Source organism: Stegostoma tigrinum, unplaced genomic scaffold, assembly GCF_030684315.1.
Source record: "Stegostoma tigrinum isolate sSteTig4 unplaced genomic scaffold, sSteTig4.hap1 scaffold_66, whole genome shotgun sequence".
In the NCBI taxonomy this organism is placed as follows: domain Eukaryota; kingdom Metazoa; phylum Chordata; class Chondrichthyes; order Orectolobiformes; family Stegostomatidae; genus Stegostoma; species Stegostoma tigrinum.
The window spans coordinates 1,530,789-1,555,432 of NW_026728600.1; the positions used below are offsets into that span (position 1 = coordinate 1,530,789).

A 24,644-nucleotide genomic window follows, 5' to 3' on the forward strand; every position below is an offset into this window, starting at 1 on the left:
TAATCAGAGAAACAGGCAAGTTCAGATGAATGAGAAAACAAATTGCAAATGAGACAACTGGAGTTAGAGAATGAAAGGGAAGAGAGACAGTTTGAATTATGGTTGAAAGCGGTAGAGAAAGAAAGGGAAAGAAGAACCATGTTGGAAGGTAAAGAAAGGCAAAGGCTGTTCGAGTTGGAAAAGATGAATTTGGAACTTGAAGCAAAAAAATTGAAAGAACAGGAGGTAAAGTACAAGCTAGAAGATGGGATGTGCACACTCATCATTACCAACAGCCTAATAGGGATACATACAAATATATCCAAACATTACCAACATTCGATGAAAAGGATATGGAAGCCTTTTTACCATTTCCTTTCAAGAACTTGCCAGGGATTCTTTGGGTACTGTTTACCTTCGACCACATTGGTAGGCAGGGCGATTGAGGTGTTTGCAGTGCTGTCAGATGCGGTATCAAGAAATTATGGAGATGTCAAACAGGTTATTGTGAGTGCCTACAAATTGGTACCAGAAGCACATTGACAACAGTTCAAAAATATAAGGAAGGAACCTAGTCAGTTCTTCTTTGCGATTGAAAGAATTAAATAAAATAACTTCAATAGTTGGGTGAGAGTATTAAAGACAGAAAAGTCATTTGAGGGGCTTAGAGAGATTATGCTGTTGGAGGAGTTTAAAAACCCTTTTCCAGAAGTGGTAAGAAGTCGCGTTGAGGAACCGAAAGTTCAAACACTGAGAAGAGCTGCTGAGGTGGTGGATGAATGCATATTCGTGTATAAATTGTAATTTAACTTTTGACAGCAATTTCATTCCATGAGGGGTGTGAATAGGGAAAGAAAGGGGAGACCCTTCAATGAAAAAAAGTGAATCACACTGTGACTGGTTTACCATAGGTGAAAAAATAAATCCTTGCGGGTGAAAAGGAGTCAAGAGGCAACAAGTGTTTACACTGTATTGCAGGAGGGTACGGAAAATGACAGCACCATTGGTTTTAAAAAGGCACCGGGCAAAGGCTTTTTCACTGTCATAAGGTGGGACACACGAAGTCACAGTGCTGGTTGCTGAAGAAAGGCACTGGGGAAAAGGATGTGGTGAATGAGGCTAAACCATTGCCATTAGTTGAGATAGTGAAGGAAATCTCAAAAAAAAAATCCCAAAGAGCTGGAGGAGAGTGTGCAGCCGAGTCACAGGCTGGATAGTAAGGTGATGCCTGACCTCTATAAAGGGTTCACCTCTATGGCTAAGGATTACTCAGGAAGAAAAGTGGGAGGAGGGAAAGATGTAAAAATATTGACGAATATGGGAGCTTATCAGCCTCTAATAGTCAGAGATGAATGTATTTGCACTCCTTCTGAACTGTTACCTGAGAGAGTGATAATCTGTGCAATAAATGGAGCGAGATTTGGCGTTCCCCTGTGTAAGATCAGGTTGGAAAGTCGTATCAAGACAAGGGAAGTGACCGTGGGAGCAATTGAAAAAAATGTCAATACCAGGAATACAATTGGTTATTGGAAACAACCTAGCAGGATCAAAGACTGGAGTCACACTCTTGTAGTGGAGAAGCCAAAGGAAAACGAGGGAAGAGATGAATAAAAAGAAAAGTACCCTGGAAACTTTCTGGAATGCATGGTAACAAGATCCCACAGTCATAAATTACAGCAGGAGGAAAAACTAAAGAGAAAGATGTCAGCCCAGATAGTTGACAGCCTGCTTGATGAAATGGTAAGGGAAAAATCTGAACAGGGAGAAGGCGGAGGTGTTTAGTTCTGATGATTACTGGAGCTACAACAAAATAGATGAGACAGTAAAACATACAGATCATAAAGCCTACTCAGGAAAAAACAATCAAAATGTATTCCCAAAGGTTATTACATTAAGGTTAGCATCTAAAAGCAAAATGGAGACCACAACTTGTTCATGCAGCGGAGAAATGGGCAGAAATGCACCAGATTGTGTTGCTGGTAGCGTACAGACAGGAAGTAATGCGGATAGCACATGCATTACCGTGAGGAAGTCATTTTGGAGTGAGAAAGGTTGAGGTTAAAATGCCAAAGCAATTCTATTGACCTGAATTATATGAAGAAAATACAACATCGAACATAAAACATAGAACAGTACAAGTCAGTACAGACCCTTCGTCCCATGTTGTTCTGCCGACCTATTATCCTACTAAGATCAATCTACCCTGCATACCTTACATTTTACTATCCCCCATGTGCCCATCTAAGAGTCGCTTAAAAGTCTCTAAAGCATCTGACTCCACAATCACTGCCAACTGTGCATTTCCACACGCCCACAATTCTGTGTGAGGAACCTACCTCTGACATTTCCCCTATACCTTCCTCCAATCACCATAAAATTCTGCCCCCTCGTAATAGACACTTCCGCCCTGGGAAAACTTCTCTGAAAAAAGAATCTATCTTTGCCTCTCATCATCTTGTAAACCTCTAGAAAGTCACCTCTCATTCTTCTACGTTCCAATGGAAAAAAAAAACCCATCTCCCTCAACCGTTCCTCATCATACCTGTCCTCCATTACAGGCAGAATCCTGGTAAAACTCCTCAGCATCCTCTCTAAAGCTTCCACATCTTTCCTATAATGAAGTGACCAGAACTGAACACAATATCCCAAGTGTGGTGTAACCAGGGCTTTATAGACCTGCAGCAAAACCTCATGGCTCTTAAGATCAATTCACCTGCCAATGAAAGCCAATACGCCATACGCCTTCTTTACAAACCTGTCAACTTCGGTAGCAAATTGGAAGGATCCATGAATGCGTGCCCCAAGATCCCTCTGTTCCTTCACAGTGCTGAGAATCCTGCCATTCAGCCTGTATTCTTCATTCAAATTCAACCTCCCAAAATGAATCACTGTACACTTTTTGGGTTGAATTTCATCTGTTGCTTCTTTGCCCAGCTCTGCATCCTGTAAATTTCCCGTTGCAGCCTAGAACAACCCTCCACAGTGTCCAAAACTCTAAGAATCTTCATGTCACAAGCAAACTTACTAACACAAACCTTCCACTTCCTCATCCAAGTCATTTATAAAGATAACAAAGAGCAGAGGTCGCAGATCAGATCCCTGCAGAACACCACTGGTCACCCAGTTTCAGGCTGAATACTTGCCATCTACTACCTAACTCTGCCTTCTGTTGGACAGCCAGTTTTATATCCAGACAGCCAAATTTCCAAGAATTCTATGGCTCCTTACTTTCTGAATGAGCCTACCATATGGAACTTTATGGAATGTCTTGTTAAAATTCATACACACCACATCCACTGCTCTACCTTCTTTCATGTGTTTTGTCAAATCATCAACGAATTCAATAAGGCTTGTTAGGCATGACCTGACACTCAAAATGCAAAGCTGACTATTTCTAGTCAAACTGTGCTTTTCCAAACCATCATAAATACCATCTCTAAGAAACCTCTCTGATAATTTGCCCACCACAAAATTAAGACTGCCTGGTATGTAATTTACAGTGTTATCCCCATTCCCTTTCTTGAACAAGGGAATGACATTTGCCACACTCCAATCTTCTGGTATTACTCTAGTGGACAGTCAGGACGCAAAGATCATTACCAATGGGCAGCAGTCTCTTGCCTCGTCTCCCATAGTAACATTGGGTTTATTCCATCTGGTCCAGGGGACTTATTTATCCTTCTGTTTTTTTTCAAAATATCCAGCACATCCTCCTTCCTAATAATAACCGATCCAAGCCTGTTTCAAGCTGTCCTCACAATCATCAAGATCCCTCTCATTGGTGAATATTGAAGCCAATTATTCATTAAGGACACCCCCTGCCTCCTCTGACTCTGAAAATAAGTTCCCTCCACTATCCCTGATTGGCCGTACACTCTCTCTGGCCATCCTTTTGTTCTTCACAAAAGTGCAAAAAGCCTTGGGATTTTCCTTGATCCTACATGCCAAGGTTTTCCCATATCCCCTTCTAGATCTCCTAAGTCTTCTTCAGTTCCTTCCGAGCTACCTTGTTGACCAATTCAGCTTCATCCGATCCTTGCTACCTCAAACTTAAGTGAGCATCCTCCTTCCTCATGACTAGTTGTTCCACATGTATCGTTATCCAAGGTTCCTTCATGTTGCCATCCCTTCCTTGCCTTAGTGGGACATATCTATCCAGTAGCTGTCACAGCTACTCCCTAAACAACGTCCACATTTCTGTTTTGCATTTCCCTGAGAACATCTGATCCCAATTTATGCTCCACAGTTCTTGCCGAAGAACATTGCCAGCCCCACTCCACCAATTAAATGCCTTCTCAATACTGTCTGCTCCTATCCCTCTCCATAACTGTAGTAAAGATCATGGATCTGTGATCACTATCACATAAATGCTCTCCCACGAAGAGGTCTGACACGTCGCCAGGCTCATTCCAATGTGTCCTCCCCTCTTGTCACCTTGTCCACATATTGAGGTAGAAATCCTTCCTGGACACAGCTGACAAAATCTGCTCCTTCCAAGCTATTTAAACTTCCGAGTTTCCAGTCTATATCAGCGAAGTTGCCCATGACAACCCTATTACTTCTACACATTTCCAAAATCTGTCAACAAGCTGTTCATCAGTGTCTCTGTTGCTATTGGAACGTCTTTAGAAACTTCCCAATAAAGTGACTGTCCCTTTCCTGATTCCGACTTCCATCCACATTGAGTCAGTCGACAACACTCCTCGATGACCTCCCCTTATGCAGCTGTGATATCATTCCTGATTAGCAATACCACTCCCTCACCTCTTTTTACTTCCTTCTCTATTTCATGGAAATCTAAATCCTGGGACACCAAACAACCATTCCAGACCCTGAGTTATCCAAATCTCCGTAATGGCCACAACATTGTAGCTTCATGCACCAATCCATGCAGTACTTTCATCACCTTTATTCCTGACACTACTTGCGTTAAAATAAACATACTTCAACCCATCACACTGACGGCAAATGTTCCCCATCAACTGTAAATTCCTTCCTCACAGACTTTCTGTATACTCTATCTATCTGTGCACGAACTACCCCATCCTCTAATCCATAGTTCCGATTTCCAACCCACGACCAAAATAGTCACACCCTCCCGAAGGGCACGAGCAAACCTCCTACCCATGCTATTGGTACCCCTCCAGTTCAGGTGAAACCAGTCTCTCTTGTACAGGTCCCACCTTTCCCAGAAGGTAACCCAAATGATCCAGGTATCTGAATCTCTCTCTCCTACAGCAGCTCAATAGCCATGTGTTGCACTGCAGTCGCTCACTATTCCAAACCTCACTGGCTCATGGCAATCCTGAGATTACTACTCTGCTCGACCTGCCTTTTAGCTTTCAACTTAACTCACTGTATTCACTTTTCAGTACCTTATCCGTTTCTCGTTATGCCATGCACTATGATGCATATTACAACTTCTGGGTGCACACTGTTCCCCTTAAGAATTCTGTAGACATGATCCGTAACGCTGGCAACTAGAGGAAACATACCATCCGTGATCTCGCTCGAGAGCACAGAGCCTCCTGTCTGTTCCCCGAACCATTGAATCTCCTATCACGGTCGCTGTCTTATTCTCCCTCACTCCCTGTTGTACCACAAAGCCAGGCTCACTGCCACAGGCCTGGCTTCTTTGGCTTTACCTGAGTAGGATAGCCGCACCCGCACCCCCGTGACAGTTTTTTTTTATTGAGTGGAACGGATATGGTGGATCCCTCCCCTGCCCACCTATTCACTGTCCCTCTCCTGACATTCACACAGATACATGTACTCTCTAATTTGGGAGTAACGACCTCCCTAAGCTCCTACCTATCACACTCTCTGCCTCCTAAATGACCCAGAATTTATCCAGCATCTGTTCCATTTCCCTAACCCGACCATTGAGGTGCTGGTGTTGTGTGCACATCAATGGCCGGGTGAAGTCAGAAGAGACACTAGTATTGACGCTTACCATTCACATCCTGCAAGAGTGGCGTGCAACTGCTGTAGCTTTCAACCCATCTGCTCTAGATTTCTGAAGAAGTAAAAAGAAAAAAATAAGCTTAACTTAACGATCACCGACACAGTTGTTTACGTTTTTCATCAGATGAGGAGAATGGTTTGGAAAAATGACACATCTATTGTTTCAGTTTTAGCCAATGCCCCGATATATTATTTCACCTATCCCAGCTACCCCCTGGCTCACATTTTCACCACTCTGGCCGCTGAATTTGAGAGGGGTGTCAAGCTAAAGGGGCATTGAAAATACATGAAAGATATTCCCCTCTCAGAGACAGGATTATTTTAGTGGATTGCAAAAATTCAGTCCATGACAGAGAGAGAGCTCAGGAGGAAAATCAGAGTTAAAACTGCAAGATTAACAGCTGAAATGGACGATGCTTAAGCGTCGGCTCAAGCTGTGAGGTGTATGAATCGTGGAAGAGGGAAATCCTCAAGTGTGAGGACAAATAAAGTCGCATTGATGATTCAAAATATTGTTTATTGCAGGATAAATAGGAAGCCTATGAGGGGTTATTGAACTCATAAAGCTCGAGGATTTCCATGTGATTAAAGTAGGCCCCAAGAAGTTGCAATGTTGGTGGTTTAGAAAAAGCACTGTGAAGACGAATACATGGTTAAAACAAAGATGAATCAGTGAGTTTTGTTGAAGTGGTAAAGCGAAACACAATGGAAGGTAAAAATCTGCACCAAAATGTGGAAAACTGATCAGGGGTTGCTTTAGCAAAAAGTGTGTGATTTTCGTAAATTGTTTGCTTGTAAGTGTAAGGTCAGCCACATGTGCCAGGAGGAGCATGTGAACAAATTACACTTTTAAATCATAAGGCAACATTAAGGTGACGATGAGAAATGAAGGATTATGTAATTCAGAAGGATTTTTCAGAAAATGTGCTATTATGTTGAATTCTCGGTGAGACAGTAAGTACTCCATTATCTAAAGGGAGGTTGGCATGTCCAGTGAAAAGTGGAGAAGTGATGGTGGGAGTGCCATAGAGAAACCTTGCCTACAAGAATAAAGTTAGTTTTTGGTAATGATATATTTGGATTACAGGTGAGAGTGCTGCCTACGGTGGTTGGAAAGCCAGTAGAAAAACTAGATAACAGAGGTATTAGAGACAATACATCCTTCGATGGCTCCTGGCTATGTGATAGTTATGTTACAAGGCCTCAATCTCAAGACGGAGGAGAAATCAAAGAACAAAGATAGGGAAGTTGATATACAATTATCAGAGACTATGGTTAATCAAATAATGGAGAGAGGAATAAAAAAAATAGGAGGAGCACAAAGTGGATTTTTTTTAGTTCAGAGAAATTAACTGAGTTAAATCAGAAAGATGACAATCTCAAGCAATTGTACGGAAAACGACGTGCACAAAAGAAGAATACAAATGTATCCCAGAATATTACTATCTTTAAACTGACGTCTTGATGAGGAAATGAGACCATCACATATTCAGGTTTATGAGAAATAAGCAGGTGTGCATCAAATTGTAATAAAGGTGGATTAAAGAAAAGAGGTGTTTCTGTTAGCAGATGAATTGCCAATAGGACGTAGTTTGAGAGTGAGGAAAACTCAAGTTAAAATGAAAAACATTTTTTACCGTCCTGAAATGCAAAGGGTTGATTGAATTTTGCCAGACATTTCATACATTTTAAGTAATTGAAAAACCTCAGGCAGTGATAAAACCAGGACATTTAATACCAATTCCAGTATTTTAGGAAACTTCTACAATGGCCTCAAATGTAAGCGTAGGTCCCCTACGTTAAATAAATAAGTGGGAATCAGTATTTGTTGACGATAATGCATCTGCCTGCTCGATTTCCAGAGTCCATCCCATTACACGATTTCTAACTTTAAAAAGAAGTGTAGAACAGTCACTGATATTATTCAGTCGATACAGATTCCCCACACACATATAATCAAATCAGGGGCCAAATTTTGAACGAAACTTATTCAGGGAGTTATGGATAACTTAGTTATTAAAAAATTCAGTTCCAGTGTGAACCCACCAGAATCGCAGCAAGCTTCAGAACAGCATGACCAAAATTTAAATACCTCGTTGATTGTTTAAACCCAAGACTATCGAGACGATTAGAATAAAGAAATTCCATTTGCACCATTTGCAGTTAGGTATGAGCAAATAACTTACCAAATTCAGTCTATTTGAATTTGTTCTGAGGCATGAGGTGAGAGGACTACTGAAATTAATTGAAGAAAAAAGTGCGTTAGAGTTCAGAGATCTTATACTTGGACTATGTGTAAAATGTTAGGAAAGATTAAATAAAGTGGGTGAGATGGCTCGACAGCATTTAAAAGTTACACAGTGTGTGATGAAACGTGAAGTTGACAAGGAATTTAAAAAATCTCACTTCTGGTAATGGAGACAAGGTGTTAGTATTGCTTCCAGTGCTAGGTCAACCTACAAAAACAATGTTTATTGGACACTATGAAACTGAATGGAAATTAATTGAGGTGAATTATTTGATAAGGAAGTCAAATAGAAAGAAATCTCGGAATGTGTATTGTGAATATATTCAAAAGCTATTACCATAAGGAAGGAAAGCAAAAGGAGAATATATTGCCTGTTGCAACGCAGTGAAGAATCCATGCTCAGGTGATTGTGAATTGGAAATTCCTTAATCAAATTGGACAACGAAAAAGTTATCAAAAATTGATATAAATTATTGAGTTACCTTCCCGAGGAAAATCAAAATAATCTGAAAGATCTATTACTATCGTGTGGGGAGGTATATGAGATTATGTTAGGAAGTATTAATCTAATGATACATGATATTGATGCAGGAAATGTTGTTTACTTGTGCAACATCCTTATCGACTTCACCCTCTAAAGTTGGTGCAGGTTTAAAAAAGGAATTGAATGCAAGATCAAACACAACTTAGTCAACACGAGTTGCAGTGACTGGAGCTCACTCATAAATATTAGTGCTAAAACCAAATGGTACGCAATGACTATGTGTGGGCTGTCACAAAGTCAGTGCAGTAACAAAGTCTGATGCATATCCTGTCCAACGTTTGGAAAGATCTATTGAGAAGGTGAGACAAGCGACTTCTGTTTCTAAATTGGTCTTACTCAGAGGATGTTAGCAGGTACGGTGATCCCAAAGAACAAGTGGAATTTTGGCTTTGGTGATACCAAACAGATGACACCAATTTAAAGTCATGCCAGATTTCAAAGGCTGATTTTTTTTTTCAGAATTACACAGGTGTGTAGTTTACATCAACGACCTGGTGATTTTTAGGAACATTTTCAGCCTCCAATAAAATTGCTCAATCGACTTTGGGACAGGTTTAGTGATCAACCTGGCGAAGCCTGAATTCGCAAAAACCCAGCCATGTTGCTGATCCATGCTATTAGATAAGGATAGATGGCCTTGGAATGTGAAAACAAGGTCCTTTTGGAATGTCCCGTCTCGATGGAGAGGGCAATTCTAAAATTTCTGCATTCAATGTGTTCTGTAGGAAGTTTGCAAATAATATTAGCAGCGTGGTTGATCCAAAACTGACGACTTGATGAAGTGCAGGAAATTTCAATGGGCAATGGACTGTCAAAAGGTTTTTGACAGCTTGAATGCTGTGTCAACAACTGCCCAAATGTTCCCACTTCTAATTACACAAAGGCAATCAAGATGGCTTTCTATTTGTGTAATGTGGGTCTTAGTGCTGTACTCTTACAAGAAGATAACGAGAAGATTAAAAAAAAGACACATTTTATATTTTTTCTTTTTCCAGAAAATTGAATACTCACCAAGAGTAGTATTTGACAATTGTGAATGAAGTCTTCAGATTGCTGTTGACATTATTACACTTCACTATTTAATATTGTCATTAATGTGTCTGAGACAATTGCATATACTGTTCATGAAAAAGAAAAAAAAGTTTGAAGGCAGGAGTGACTGGACTGATTGCAGAAGTGAATGTTTGCATGCTTAAAATCAATGTAACATTTATGTACTGCAGCGCACTAATAGAGTAACTTCACAGTATTTAAAAATGAAGCTGTTTTGTAATGTTAATGGTTCATTTCTTTCTATGGGCAGGTTTCAAGATGCTATCAATTTAAGAAGCTACTTTGCACTTTTTCTGAAAAAGAGTTGGTCAGGCAGATGCGTAGAGCTGTCTCTAAGAGAGTAAAAAAATAACTTGAGGTTTGTTTTTGAAACAACTTGGAACAATGGAACCAGCGTGGGTGTGGCCAACTTTCAAGGCAAGCTTTTGTTTTCAATTTTTAATTTTAATTTTAAGCAGGTGCCTCCAGGATCTCAAATGATTTGGAAGTTTTGACAAATATCTTCCAGCTACTACTATCGCTGAATCTTCTCTTGATGTTTTTGTACATCCAAATTGGAGCACTGCATGAGGGAATCTGTGTCTGAATTTGCCTTTTTGACAAAGGATGTGTTATGCGATTTTACTACAGTGGAACAGTTAATTATTCGTAGTTATCACATCTATTATTCAGTTTTTTTTCCCAATAGTTAAGTTATTCCAACCCCTTCCTTCTTCAGTTTGTATTTTAACTCTCGTGTTCACATAAATTGCATTTTGCATAATGTCGAGTATTAGTCTAGTCACATTGCATCTGAAGCAAAACATTTCACATCTACCGTTAACATAAGAATAATTAAGGGTTTACGCTACATAGGTAAAATATTTTGACCTGATCTGGTCATTTTCATCACACTGAGTCATTACAGCAGTCAGTGAAAAAGATTGAAAGCATTTGTTATTTGTCATCGATTTTGTTTAGTTACTAGACAAAATAGAGTATGTGACATAATTCATCGTAGAGTCCATGTCAAATTTTGATGTTGTTAACATGTGAATACTCCAATAATTAGGTTCAATGGATATTTTACCCCGTTCATCAATTCCATTCTGAACTTACGTTGAGTGCCAGCGTAAATAAACGGGTTGATACAAGAACTCAATAATTGAAGCATGTATCCACTTTCTTGAAGAATAAATATGAAAGTGCTCTGATCAGAACCTGAAGGATACGTCACACCTGCAACTCGGACATAAGGGATCGTTAAAAAACATAACAAATTTAACAGAATGAAACTGCCTGAGATGGCAAAGAGTAAAACAATACTCTTTCTGCGCTTCTCTATTTCTAGGTCTTTCTGATTACCTCTAGTGTTTAAGTTCCTGAGCCTCCTACGGGCTTGATTTGCCACTAAAATGTGTCTAACAGTTAGAACATTGAGCAGTAAAATCAGAATAAACGGGAGACAAGGTGTTAAAATTGATCGAATCCAGTCATATGCAGTCCATGCTGGTGATGTATAAAATATTGGTTTTAGGGCGCAGAACCAAGGCACATTGTTCTCTAGATACATGGGTTCGTAATAAAAATACGTGAAGGTATTTTTGACACAGGAGAGCACGAAAACAATTATTATAACACGTCCTGCCATTTTTTCAGAGCAATATTTAACATTCAGCTTCTGGCAAGAGATTACAATAAATCGATCCAAGGTGAAACTGACTGTCAACCAAGCAGAACTAGCAAGAGCTGCATAATTGAAGGCAGAACGAAAACTGCACAATGGCGTAATGGATAAGAAACTGATTGGGAAGTACATCCCAGCTATCCGGTTTAATATTACAGCTGTGATAATGACCAAGAGATCCGCCACTGCCATGGACACTAGGTAATAGATAACACATCCAGACAGGCAACATCTGTTTCGAGACAGAATGACTATCACTGCCACGTTTGCTGCAATAGAAAAAGAAAGATTTTAAAAAACCAAGAACTTTTACATGTCAGTCAGACCAAGTACAGGAGGTTTACTCTTTCAAATCCTACCAGTTTCACTCATGCTGCAGCTACCTACAAGACACGTAGACAATATGATATAACGCCATGTTTGATGCCAAAGTTGATGCAATCTTTTTTAAAGTAATTATCCAGTGTTGACATAAGAGAGCTGATCCTCTAACAAGTTGAAAATAACCATGAGTTCAAATGTCATGAAGTAAAGAAACACACACGCACGCGTGCACACACACACACTCTCTCTCTCTCTCACACACACACACACACACACACAGCGCCTTCAAGAACGAACAGTGGAGTAAGACTTCACTTCAGCAAGGAAATAGGGAAATATCTGAAATGAGTAAATAACTATTATATTAACCATACACATAAAAACAAACGGGAGAACAGGTTATATCTACTGAGGAAAGAAAAAAAGTATCTTCTAACAGTAAAGTTTTGTATAATTCACTCCTTTTTGGAAATAGATGTACAGCCAGTTGGCCGAAAAATATTTGATGTTGGGATGGAAGAGACTGGAGAGTGAGCTTTCCATGTCATTGAGGGCGGTTTTTTTTTCATGATAAAACACGGCACAAATCACATGATGTCTTTAGTGCGCACCCTGAGCTCTGCAGCTAGCAGGTGACCATTGTGATTGGAAAAACGCCTTATAAAATGTAACAGTTAGATTGTGGTGTACTGCCAAAAAATGTAACTCGTGTTGGATATTCAAATCAGACTAAAAACGAAAAGGCTTGTGGATTCTGTAAATCAGTAACAAAAGTAGAGGTCATTGGAATGCTCAAATGTTCCGGCAGCATCTGTGAAGGGAAATCCAAGTTAACGTTTTCGAGTCTGGTGAGCCGTCTGGTGAGTTATTAGGAAGGCTCTCCAGACAGGAAACATTGACTTATTTCCATCCTGAGGTCATTATCTGGAAGATGAGTACTGCCCGAGGCATTGCTGGCCATTGCAGAGGCATAGAGTCCTACAATGCGAAAACAGGCCCTTCAGCCTAAGCTGGTCTATGCCAACCAAAATGTCCATCCATGCTAACCCTATTTCCATGCACTTGGCTAATTCCTTCTAAACCTTTTTTATCCATGTCTTCGTGCCAATGAAATGTAAATGTTGTTAATGTACCCTCCCAACCACTTCTGCTGGCAGCTCATTGCACACGCATACCATTCTCTGTGGAACAGAAACTTGCACCCCACCTCCCACTTTGCATGCATTCTCTCCCCTTTACTTTAAACTGATGCCCTCTCGTCCTCGGTTCGCAAACCCTGGAAATAAGATTAAGTATATTCAACCTATCCATGCCTCTCATGATCATATACACTTCTATAAGATCCCCCCTCAGTCTATGCCTATGGAAAAGAAAAACTCTTACTTTGTCCAACCTCTCCCTCTAACTCAGTTCAGTGAGTCCTGGCAACATCCTTGTAAAGTTATTTGCACTCTTCCATTTTAATAGCATCATTCCTGTAACAAGGTGATCAAACCAGAACACAATACTTCAAGTGCAGCGTCACCAACATCCTATATAACTGCAATACAACTTCCGAACTTTCAGACAGAATGTTCTGAATGATGGGGAAGTGCGCCAAAAGCATTCTTCACCTTCGTCTACCTTTGGCTCCACTTGTAGAAAACCGTGCACCTGAACTCCAATGTCCCTCTGTTCCGTGGCAATCCTTAAGGCCCCACCATTCACAGTGAAACTGATTTGAATTCCCATAATGCATTACCTCCCACTTATCTATATTAAAGTCCATTTGGCATTTCTCAGCCCACATCCCCAGCTAATCAGGATCTTGCTGCGTTTCCTGATAACCTTCGTCACTGTCCATGAAAGTGCCTACTTTTGTGTCATCCACAAACTTACTAATCATGCCTTGTACATTCTCATCCAGGTCATTGATATGGATAACAAATAATAACGGACTCTGCATGCTCTCCTGGGGCACACCACTAGTCACAGGCCTCCGGTTCAAAAAGAAACCTCCATTATTATTCTCTGCTTCCAAACACCAACCCAACGTGCAACCAATTTTCTAACTCTTCCTTTCCTTGATTCCAATTGATCTACAATCCCCAGGGCCAGACCAGATTTATCCCAGGTTGCTCCGGGAAGCGAGAAAGGAGTTTGCTAAGCTGCTAGCGATGATCTTTGCTTCCTCACTCTCCAGGGGAGTCATACCAGAAGATTGGAGGGAGGCAAATGTTGTTCCTCTTTTCAAGAAAGTGAATAGGGAAATCCCTGGAAATTACAGACCAGTCAGCCTTACGTCTGTAGTCAACAAGGTTTTGGTAAGAATTCTGAGGGATAGGATTTATGACTATTTGGAAAAGCACAGAGTGATTAAAGGGAGTCAGCATGGCTTTGTCAGGGGAAGGTCATGCCTTACAAATCTTATTGAGTTCTTTCAGGAAGTCACGAGACAGGTTGACGAGGGTCGAGCAATGGATGCGGTGTACATGGACTTCAGAAAGGCATTTGATAAGGTTCCCCACGCAGGCTCATTCATAAGGTCAGGAGGTATGAGATACAGGGGGATTTGGCTGCTGGATTCAGAATTGGTTGGCTGACAGGAGGCAGAGAGTGGTTATAGATGGTAAGTATTCTGCCTGGAGGTCATTGCTGAGTGGTGTCCCACAGAGCTCTGTTCTTGGGCCTCTGCTCTTTGGAGTTTTTATAAATGACTTGGATGAGGTTGTTGAGGGGTGGGTTAATATGTTTGCTGATGACACAAAGGTTGGAGGTGCCATTGATAGTATCGAGGGCTATTGCAGTCTTCAGCGAGACATTGACAGAATGCAGAGGTGGGCTGAGAAATGGCAGATGGAGTTCAACCTGGATAAATGCGAAGTGATGCATTTCGGAAGGTCGACCTTAAATGCTGAGTATAGGATTAACGGCAGGATTCTCGGCAGTGTGGAGGACCAGCGGTATCTTGGTGTTCAAGTGCATAGCTCCCTCAAAGTTGCCACCCAGGTGGATAAGGTTGTTCAGAAAGCATATGGTATTTTGGCTTTCATTAACAGGGGGCTTGAGTTTAAGAGCCGCGAGGTTATGCTGCAGCTCTACAAAACCCTGGTGAGACCACACTTGGAATATTGTGTCCAGTTCTGGTTGTCCTATTGTAGGAAAGATGTGGAGGCTTTGGAGAGGGTACAAAGGAGTTTTACCAGGATGCTGCCTTGACTGGAGCGCTTGTCTTACGAGGAGAGCTTGACTGAGCTTGGACTTTTCTCTCTGGAGAGAAGGAGGAAGAGAGGTGACCTGATCGAGGTGTACAAGGTAATGAGAGGCATGGATAGAGTCGATAGCCAGAGACTTTTCCCGAGGGCAGGATGGGGTCATAGTTTTATGGTCTTAGGAGGAAAGTGTAGAGGAGATGCCAGAGGGAGGTTTTTCACCCAGAGAGTTATGAGCGCATGGGATAATTTACCAGTGGTAGTCATGGAAGCAGAGTCATTAGTGACATTTAAGTGACTGCTGGACATGCACATGGACAGCAGTGAATTGAGGGGAATGTAGGTTAGGTTATTTTATTTTTGGATGAGGATTATTCCACAGCACAACATCGTGGGTCGAAGGGCCTGGGCTGTGCTGTACCTTTCTATGTTCTATGTTCTATGTTCTCTCTCACCTTCCAGAGCAGCCTACCCTGTCGAAACTTATCAAAATCTTACTGAATTTCACGTAGTCTAAGTTTATCACCCTTCACTCAACAACCTTCCTGGTTACTTCATCAATGAACTAAAGCAAACTTGTGAGGCATGGTCTCCCATGTATGAAACCAAGACTACTACTGCTAATTGAACACTACTTTTTCAAATGTAAATTATGTACCACAAACGTCAGGGTTGTTGTTGAAAATTGCAAAGTGTTTCTTTGCAACCCTTCTTGAATAAGGACAAAACTCGACCCTCCAGTTTTCTAAGACCTCACCATGGCTAACGATGATGCTGGTTTATCAGCCCGCACATGCACAGTTGCCTTTCTAGCCTCTGTCCGGATTCTTGGACATATCTAGGCAGGACTTGAAGAGTTATGACCTTCATGCATTCACAGAAGGGAAATATTCATTGAAGATCTCGCCCATCTACTGCAGCTCTACACACACATGCTCATTTTGGTCATCGAGGGTCCTATTCTCTCTCTCGTTAATCTTCTTCCCTGAATGTGCCAAATGAATATCTTGAGAATCACTATAATCTTCTCCGCCGTGGCTGCCTGCTGCCCCGTTTTTGTCTTGCTAATTTCTTTCTTCGTTAAAGTGATAATACCTCAACGAAATCCCACTCTCATTACCCCTCAATTTCAGTAGGAGGTCCTATCAAAACGTGAATTAAAGCTGAAGCAGCGAACATTAAACATTGGTGAACAGAAACGCCGACTGTTAGGTAGCAGAAGAGACCAAAATGTATTAAACTGTACCTGTAAATATCAATATCTAAATAGATATATTTTTACATGTTTATTGCAATGTGTCAATTCTCCTGTGGACAAAATGGTATCAACACAACACAATCTTATTTTCAACACAGTATTGCTTGAGTATCAACACCGAAGTAGAACAGTGATGTCACCATTAAAATTCCTTGGCAATTCAACCACAAATCCATTTTAAACTGCTAAGGAGAAACTAATTCACTTCCAGTAACTTCGACAGTAAAATAGTTAATGCTTAATGGGAGAAAGCATTTCTTCAAAGCGGCCAAGTTGTCTCTGGCATTGGAAATTATCATTCCCTTAAAGGTAGCAAATTATACAGGCGATATAATGATACCTGTCTGTTAAAAACAAACTGTAATTCCAAACCTGAATAATAATGCCAACACAGCGAAGGTGTGCCAACGAATGGACGAAATTAAATACCAAATTTAATACCGTAAGTAATGCTGCAAACAAAAGAGGATCATTCCAATTAAATGTTGTTCCTTATGCCTGCAAACAGGCCATTATATACAATGAAAAGAGTGAAAAGGAGCATATAACGTGAGCAAGTGTTATTGGCTAAATCGGAGAATTGTTACAGTTAACCCCTACTATTTGCGCAGCTACAAAATTACAAATATTCTAACCTGGAACTCCGATCGCTGCAATGAATGGATAGTAAATTTCAAACACCAGGCCTGTTATTATTTCATGCATTGTGAACAGGGCTCAGAACTTCTCGTTATTCAGTGGTTATTGCTGATATTTATACCTTATTTTAGACTCCAGGGAAATAATTAGTTGTTTTGAACATTTATATTTATAACTTACAATTTAAAAATACAACAACGCAGCTGCTGCTTCGCAGAATGTTTATATTTTGATGGAATAGAACAGATTCCACTGTTCAAAAGTGAAAAAATAAATTATATACTTCATGTATATTATGCACTTAAACTACTTTGAACGTGACCACCGCTAATTTGCAACTATGTTCCAAATTCATTCTAACTATTCACTCATTTAACACAACTGGCCGTATAATTCCTGTAGAAAAGATCCAGTGAAATTTGGTTCCGATTAGTTTGTGCTGATGTAGCTCTTGAAGACAACATTCCTCCCTGAATCACCCAGCTCATTGTCACTATGTCAATTCTGAGCAGATTCACTCAACAATGCAGTCTTCTTCTTCCTATTTACCAACGGTTCCGTCATGTAAATTCATCGAATTCATCATCACTGTGACCCAAATTGAGGTAGCACAACTCAAGTAAGGCCACATTATTTCAATATGGTCTGATGCTGTTCATGTCAGGTTATCTTCAGCTTCCTTACATTCTGTGTAACCAGGTATCTTTCCATTTCGTTCTGTTGAGTGGAATGGGGGCAATGTATATTTCAGTTCATTTACACTTATATTTTGATTTGAGTTCGTATTAGTTATTTTCACTCAGGGTATATTTTTTTTTAAAAAATCTTACACTCACTGTGTTATTGCGAAAATGAAATGGCTTACATTCGTTTCCCATACAATGAATTGTATAATGCTGCGTTGATGCATGCCTGGTTCTGCTTCCTTACATTTAGAGTGCATTGATTCAATTCCCTAAGGATGTATGCAGTGTGTGAAAGTCCATTACAAAGCATTTTCATTTAGCTAACACATGTCCTGTTCATAGATTCATAGAAACATAGAATCACATGGTGCAGAGAAGGGTCTTTGACCCACTGAGTGTGCGCCAACGTAACTACAACTACAAATGAGACAATCTCAATTTCCTGCTGACATATCGTTGAATGTTATGATTTTTGAAGAACCCGTCACATTTTTTTTTAAAGGCTGCAAGTTTTCAAACCTCCAAGACCTTTCTTGGCCGTGCATTTCAGAATTCGACAACGGGCTGATTCAAAGATTCTGTTTTCCCAAATCCCTTCTGAATCGCCTGCCCCTTATATTAAAACTATGCCCTCTTGTGATTGACCTCTCTGTAGGAGTTAATACCTGTTCTGTTTTCATCCTAGCCATACCTCTCATAATCTTATAAAATGCAACCATATCCATCCTCAGTCTTCTCTGATCGAAAGAAAACAATCCAAGTTTATCTACTCTGCCCTTATAGCTCGACTTCTCCATCCCAAGCAACATCCCAGATGAATCTCCGAAATAGCCTTCTTGTGCTATGACATCCTTCCGAAAGTGAGGTGACCAGAACCGCACACAATGCTTCCTCCTGACTCTTAAACTCTCTGTAAAGTCATATGTGTGATATATCTTATTAACTGTCCCATTAATGTGCACTGCTGACTTTAGCGATCTGTGAATAATTGCCAAGATCCTTTTATTCAAAGTGTTTATCTTTTCCTCTGGTAAAGCAACTTCATCTCAGTTAAGCCAATGTCCATCTATGTCAGAGAGTATTGAAAGAAGGAAAATTTGGTTGTAGCTTGAAAAATGCAGACATTCATGAGAGTTTCTCGAGGCCTGATTTTCAATCACCGCCGCGAAAAACAAATATGTGAAAATAGACTACCCACCAACACAGACCAGGCCATATAAATTCAGACTGAGACAGAACAACACAGCTTCAATGGAGATTAGTTGGTGCTGAAGATGTCTCCAAGAAGGGAGAAGAAACTTGTGCTTGAAAACCAGACAGCTCAGCGAGCCAGCTAACAACTCCAACAAATTTGTTTAAAATTACCACCCCTCCGTGCACCACCCTCAACACCACCCCCCCGACAAACACACACACACACACACGCACGTGCACGCACACACACACACACGCACACACGCACCGTTCATCAATATCGTCTCTGCAGATAACAAACAATAAGGGACACATTTCAGATCCTGTGGTAGGCTGCTTTACACCGATCTCCAGTCACACAAACAGCCTTCTACAACTATGTTTAATCTCGTATTATTAAGCCAATTTCTGATCCATCTTGCTACGTTTCTCTTAATTCCATTTTTTTCACCTTCTCAATTAGTATCCCACTGACACCTTGTTAAATGCTTTACTAAAATCCATATAAATTACATCCATTCAACTTCCCTCAGACGATGATATGATCATTTTGTCATAGCATCCAGGACATTTGATAAGCATAACTTTCCTCTGCTGAAGACATGCTGACTATCCCTAAATAATGCATGCCTTTCCATATGAGTTCAGAATTTTTTCCAATAGTTTCCCTACCACTGAGGTGGCACTCATGGCTTTGCAATTTCCTGATTAAATTCTGCTGCACATGTTACAAGTGGGACCACACTGGCCATGCTTTAGTCCTCTAATACGTCCCCTGGTAACAAAGAGGACATAGAATCATGTGTCAGAGCTCCAGCAAATTCCCGCCTCTCCTCCTGCAATAGCCTGGAATGCAATTCACCCACGCCAGGAGATTTTCAGTTTTCAAGCTAGAAAGAGCCTCCAACATATTCACGTTTCCCACGTCAAACTGTGCAAGTTATTCCCAGTCCATTCTCCGGAATTCTGTACCTAAGTGATCCTTTTCCAGAGCGAAGACAAATAGAAATATTTATCCTACACATGTCCAATGTCTTGAGCTTTGCACACAGGTTGCTTCCTTGACCCCTAATTGGCCCTACACTTTTCCTGATTAGCCTCTTCCATTTAAAGCTTTTACAATATATCTAGGGATTCCCCCAATCCTATTCACAAGGACTTTAATACCCTCTTTTGTATTTCTAATTTCTTTCTTAATCTTTCCTCCTGAAATTGCTACGTTCATCTTGGACTGCAGGTGAATTGCTGATTTTGAACTTGCTCAAAGCCGCACTGTTCTTTCTTATCAACTCCTGAATTATTCTAGATGCCTAGAGTTCTCTGAACTTTTTCCTCCCGCATTTACCCCTAAAGTGTATATATTGAACGTGTAATTTTCCCAGCTCGTATTTCAATGTTCTCCATTGGTCTCCTGCCGATTGACTCTCAAGGAGCTGTTCTCAGTCTTAAAAGAAAAGATCATGCTTTATTTTAATAAAATTCGCCATCCTCTAATTCAAAACAATCTTTTGCAACCGATCTATTTCCTTGTCCGGAACAAACTTGAGACATCCTATTTTGTATTAATTATCATCTAAATGCTCCCCTAACACCACATCAAACACTTAACCAACGTTTCTTTTCTTTTATTCCCCCCCAGAACTACAGCTAGCACTTTGCTATTCCTTTTTAGTATTTCTCTGCATTGGCACAAAAACATGCCTGCATACATTTCAAGAAATCCACTCCTCCTAAACCCTCAAACTATGATTATTCCAATTTATGTTTCAAAGATTGGAATGCTCTAGCAGAATCGATCGTTTATTATTCTTACAACATCTATTTAAACTATTTACATATTTGTGCCTCTATTTCCAACTGATTCTTTGGAGTCTATAACACACTTCGAGTAAAATTACTATGCCCTTCACATTTCTCAGTTCTAAATGCAAAGCCTCGTTTCAGGAGTCTTCCAAAGCATCATCTCTCCTTATAAAACTAATTGACTCCTTACTTAATTGTCCAACATTGAATACCGTCTCCATTGTGCCCAAATGCCCAACACCCCAGAATGTTTACTTGCCAGTCCAGCCCTTCATTCAACCTCGTTTTTATGATGGTCACAATATCATGCTTCCATGTGTCAATCCATGCCATTATACACACAGGTCTGATCTGCCACACTGCTAGCAACAATGTAGACAACACATAGACTTGCCGTATTCTCTTCACAAACAACATGTTAGAATTAATTGTGAATTTGTCCCTCTGCTGCGGATCGATGTGTCTCTGCTTCATTGATATGTTATGTCCTCTCCCCGTCCCAGGCTGCTCTGAACGCATTTTTCATATTGTAGCCCTCTGTCGAACAAGATGGCTTTCAACTCAAATAACTCTAACTGCAGATAGCCACTTCCAATATAGGCCCATTAATGTTTCTTTTATTACACAATGTGTAACACAATCCAAAACAATGCATTTTTTAAGTATCTGTTGGACAACAGATGCTGGTCAGATTGATTAAACTAAGGTACATAGAAAACAGGGCAGGAGTAAATCGTTCTATACTTAGAACTTCCTTTGTCATTCAATGTAGTCATGGCTTAATATTGAATTTAGTGCCCTATTCCATATTTGTCCAATTTTCTTCACAATTCTTTCCATTCCTGCCTCCATCTTTGATTCCTTCCTCTGCAGCTTTGTTAGCTGTTCCAGTGATATATGACAAAGGATTTCCTTGTGGTCTAATATTTCTAGCTGAGGAGATTTGCATTAAATGTACAGAGGGAAAGTTCAACTTCCAACAATCAGTTGCAAAGTGACATTTCTTTCAGCAAAGGGCCTTGAATTTAAGATAATAAAATGTGAGGCTGGATGAACACAGCAGGCCAAGCAGCATCTCAGGAGCACAAAAGCTGACGTTTCGGGCCTAGACCCTTCATCAGAGAGCGGCCTGAAACCGGCCATGAATTTAATATAGTTTAATTAAAGGATTATTAATATATTCACAGCACTTTTTACAGAATCTGTATTTGGAAATGAAGAGGCGTTCACATGAAATGGCCGTCATTTCAAGATGACTGCATATGTTTTCAGCATTGCAAATTGTATGTCCTTCAGCGACAGTTACAAGGAAGTGAAGGTAGTAGCTCAATGTGAAGTCAAGTCAACACATTTGAGCACAGAACAAGAGAGCTTGAAACATTTGGGAAGGTATAAGCTACATTGACATATTGGTCATAATTATTTCAATTAATTTAGGCAAACCGAACGCGAATATGCCAAGCCTTCATTCCTCAGTTGTAAATTCAGAATGATAAACTGAAATAATCTTATTGTTAGAATCAGCAACATGGCACAATATAAATGTGGAATTCAGAGATCTTAATAAACAACGTCTGCAGGATGCAAATTTCATCTTATTACTTCACCCGCAGAGCAAGTTTAAATTGATTTTCAGATGTTTAAGGTCAAGGCGATTTGTGTTTCCATTTTGATTCAGTAACTACATCGTTCTACTTGAAATGTGAATGGTTTGATTATCCTCAAATTCACAGAGTGATGATGGTGCTGTCAAAAATACACAGAAAGAAGAGGGCGATGAAAGGGAAAGCCCACGTCTTGATGTATTCATTATCATCCTTGTACATTTCTAATCAAATGTAATTGTTCATATCTACAAGTATGAAGCCAATGAAATGTATCTGGTTCATTTATTTATCCTATCTGGTATATTGGTGTATAAATATTGTTACTGACGACTGTTGTATCCTTCCAAACTATTAGGTTGTTCTCCAATTTGATTCTCTATCCGCATCTCTCATTGAATTAGTTTATCTAAACAATAATTCGTTGGTGCTAGAACTATATCTTTACTTTCCTGTATCAGAGAATACTGTATTATTTCTCTGTATCATCCATTATTGGAGAAAATTATTAATAGTATCATTCAACGCTTGCTATTTGGTAGCAATTATATCAAAAACATTAGGATACATCAATTTTAGATTCCGATAACTGCTTATTTTGAAGACTATTGGCATTACTGGGTAAGAGCTTAAATGTAATTTTTCAGCGAGTTATTGTTTGTGGTGGAAATGCTTTGCACAACATGAAAGTAAATTATTTTCACAGCAAGGACATTGTTCATTTTTGGTGACATTCATATTAATGGGCTTTTAATGATTACGTTTTTTTCAGTGGTCGCAGCTATGAATATAAATTTTGAGCATATCTCAATTTGCAAGTATCAATGCAATAATATATTTTATACATTGATACCAATGTTCAATTGTTAATACCTACGGGAACACATGCCTTTGTGTCTTTGCTTTCTAATATATGTGCTATTGTATCTATTTGAAATCTTATCAGCCTTAAATTATTTTCATATAATTGTTTCATGTACGGGTTTCAATATGTTACTATATGCTTCGATTGATGTTTATATTTGTGTGGTGAAGTGTGTTAATATGTCAATGCCTAAAAATCCCTACATTAACATGTCTGCACAATTTAGAGAGGAATTTTCATTTTCATGTTTGTGTCATTTTCTGGTGCTTCTTGGAAATTCTACTGTCTGTTGCTCTGTGCAATCATACTCCTGTATTAGTCTTAAAATGTTTGTATCTCTACCCATATGCGTGCACTAATGAATACAAGATAAGAATGAGTTTGTTTGTATTTTTGTGCCGACAGTTGTGCAAGTGTGTTCATGATGACGTTTGGGTTTATGTTTGTGCTCACAATTTCTCTGGCTTTGAAACGACGTGCATATTTCTTTATGTGGATATACTTGCATTCATGACTATTTATGTGTTAGCTTCTGTATACATCTTTCCTGGTTATTGGTGTGCACAATGTTTTTCCTGTCATTTCACATATATGTGAGCTTTTGTGAGTGTGTTTATGGAGAGTATTTTATGGCATATATGCGTTCTCAGAACCTGCAGGTAGGTGTGACTATATATCTGCATGTATGCGTTTATGCACGATCATCTGTCTGTGATTTAAACGGTACAGTATAAAAGTCGGCCTGTGTGCATGTGTTTGTATTTGCCGGCTATGTCGAGAGTCTGCTTTTATGCTTTTACTCTACAGGGACTTTTAAAAATATATCACGATAACTGAGTGTCACCCTGGTGGTCATAATTTATTGTGTTCATTGGTCAGAAAAGGACAGTGTCAGATACAGTCTCAATGGAATTAAAGCAGGAGAATATACTTCACAATATCCTGCAATGAATGTTTTTTTTTTCTTCTGCCGCTAACCTGCGGTGTATCTGAGTAGTGAGCACAGGCTATGCACAATGCAAGTCCTTGACCTGATCGAACTTTAACTGCATGGATAGAATATCAGTGAAGAGGAAAGGCACAATTAATCACACGGTGGTGTACTTAAACTGCAATCGGAATAAAGAAATCCATGATTATTTTCATTCCAGTATTATATTCCACCAACAGATGTTTTTCTTTTTTATTAATATAAATTAATGGGGTCGATCAATTCGAGGTAAGTGTGCACAAAACCCGATTTACCACTAGAGTTAAAACTGTTCTGTTGATTCAGTTGAAAGTAATCTGAGTAACCTCGTGAATCTATTCTCTTAAGCTACAAAAAACCGAGAGAACTTCGGACGCTGTAAATCAAGAACAAAAACAAACTTGCTGTAAAAGCTCAACAGGCCATTAACAACTGCTCACCCTCCCAGCCTGATCGTTAGCAACTCCTTTGTCTGTCCAACTGTCTTTCTCTCTTTAGGCTCTATCCTATCGTTTACTCCCGACGCATCCCACCACCTTATTTTCTGCATATAAACTGACGTTTCCCCAGCCACTATTACTTCTGAGGAAGGGTCACCAGACGCAAATCGTTAACTCTGCTCTTTCCTTCACAGATGCTGCCAGACCTGCTGAACC

The 24,644-nt window shown here is 39.8% G+C and overlaps 1 protein-coding gene across 1 annotated transcript; it reads right to left on the minus strand.

The window, feature by feature from the left end:
- Nucleotides 1-6,482: 6,482 nt before the first annotated feature.
- LOC132209100 (probable G-protein coupled receptor 139) lies at nt 6,483-16,934 on the minus strand. Its single transcript, XM_059644288.1, has 4 exons — nt 16,863-16,934; nt 10,887-11,723; nt 9,747-9,810; nt 6,483-6,576 (listed from the first exon to the last, which is right to left on the minus strand). Exons 1-4 carry the CDS (start codon nt 16,930-16,932, stop codon nt 6,483-6,485), a joined length of 1,065 nt encoding a protein of 354 aa, XP_059500271.1. The 5' UTR covers nt 16,933-16,934.
- Nucleotides 16,935-24,644: the final 7,710 nt, after the last annotated feature.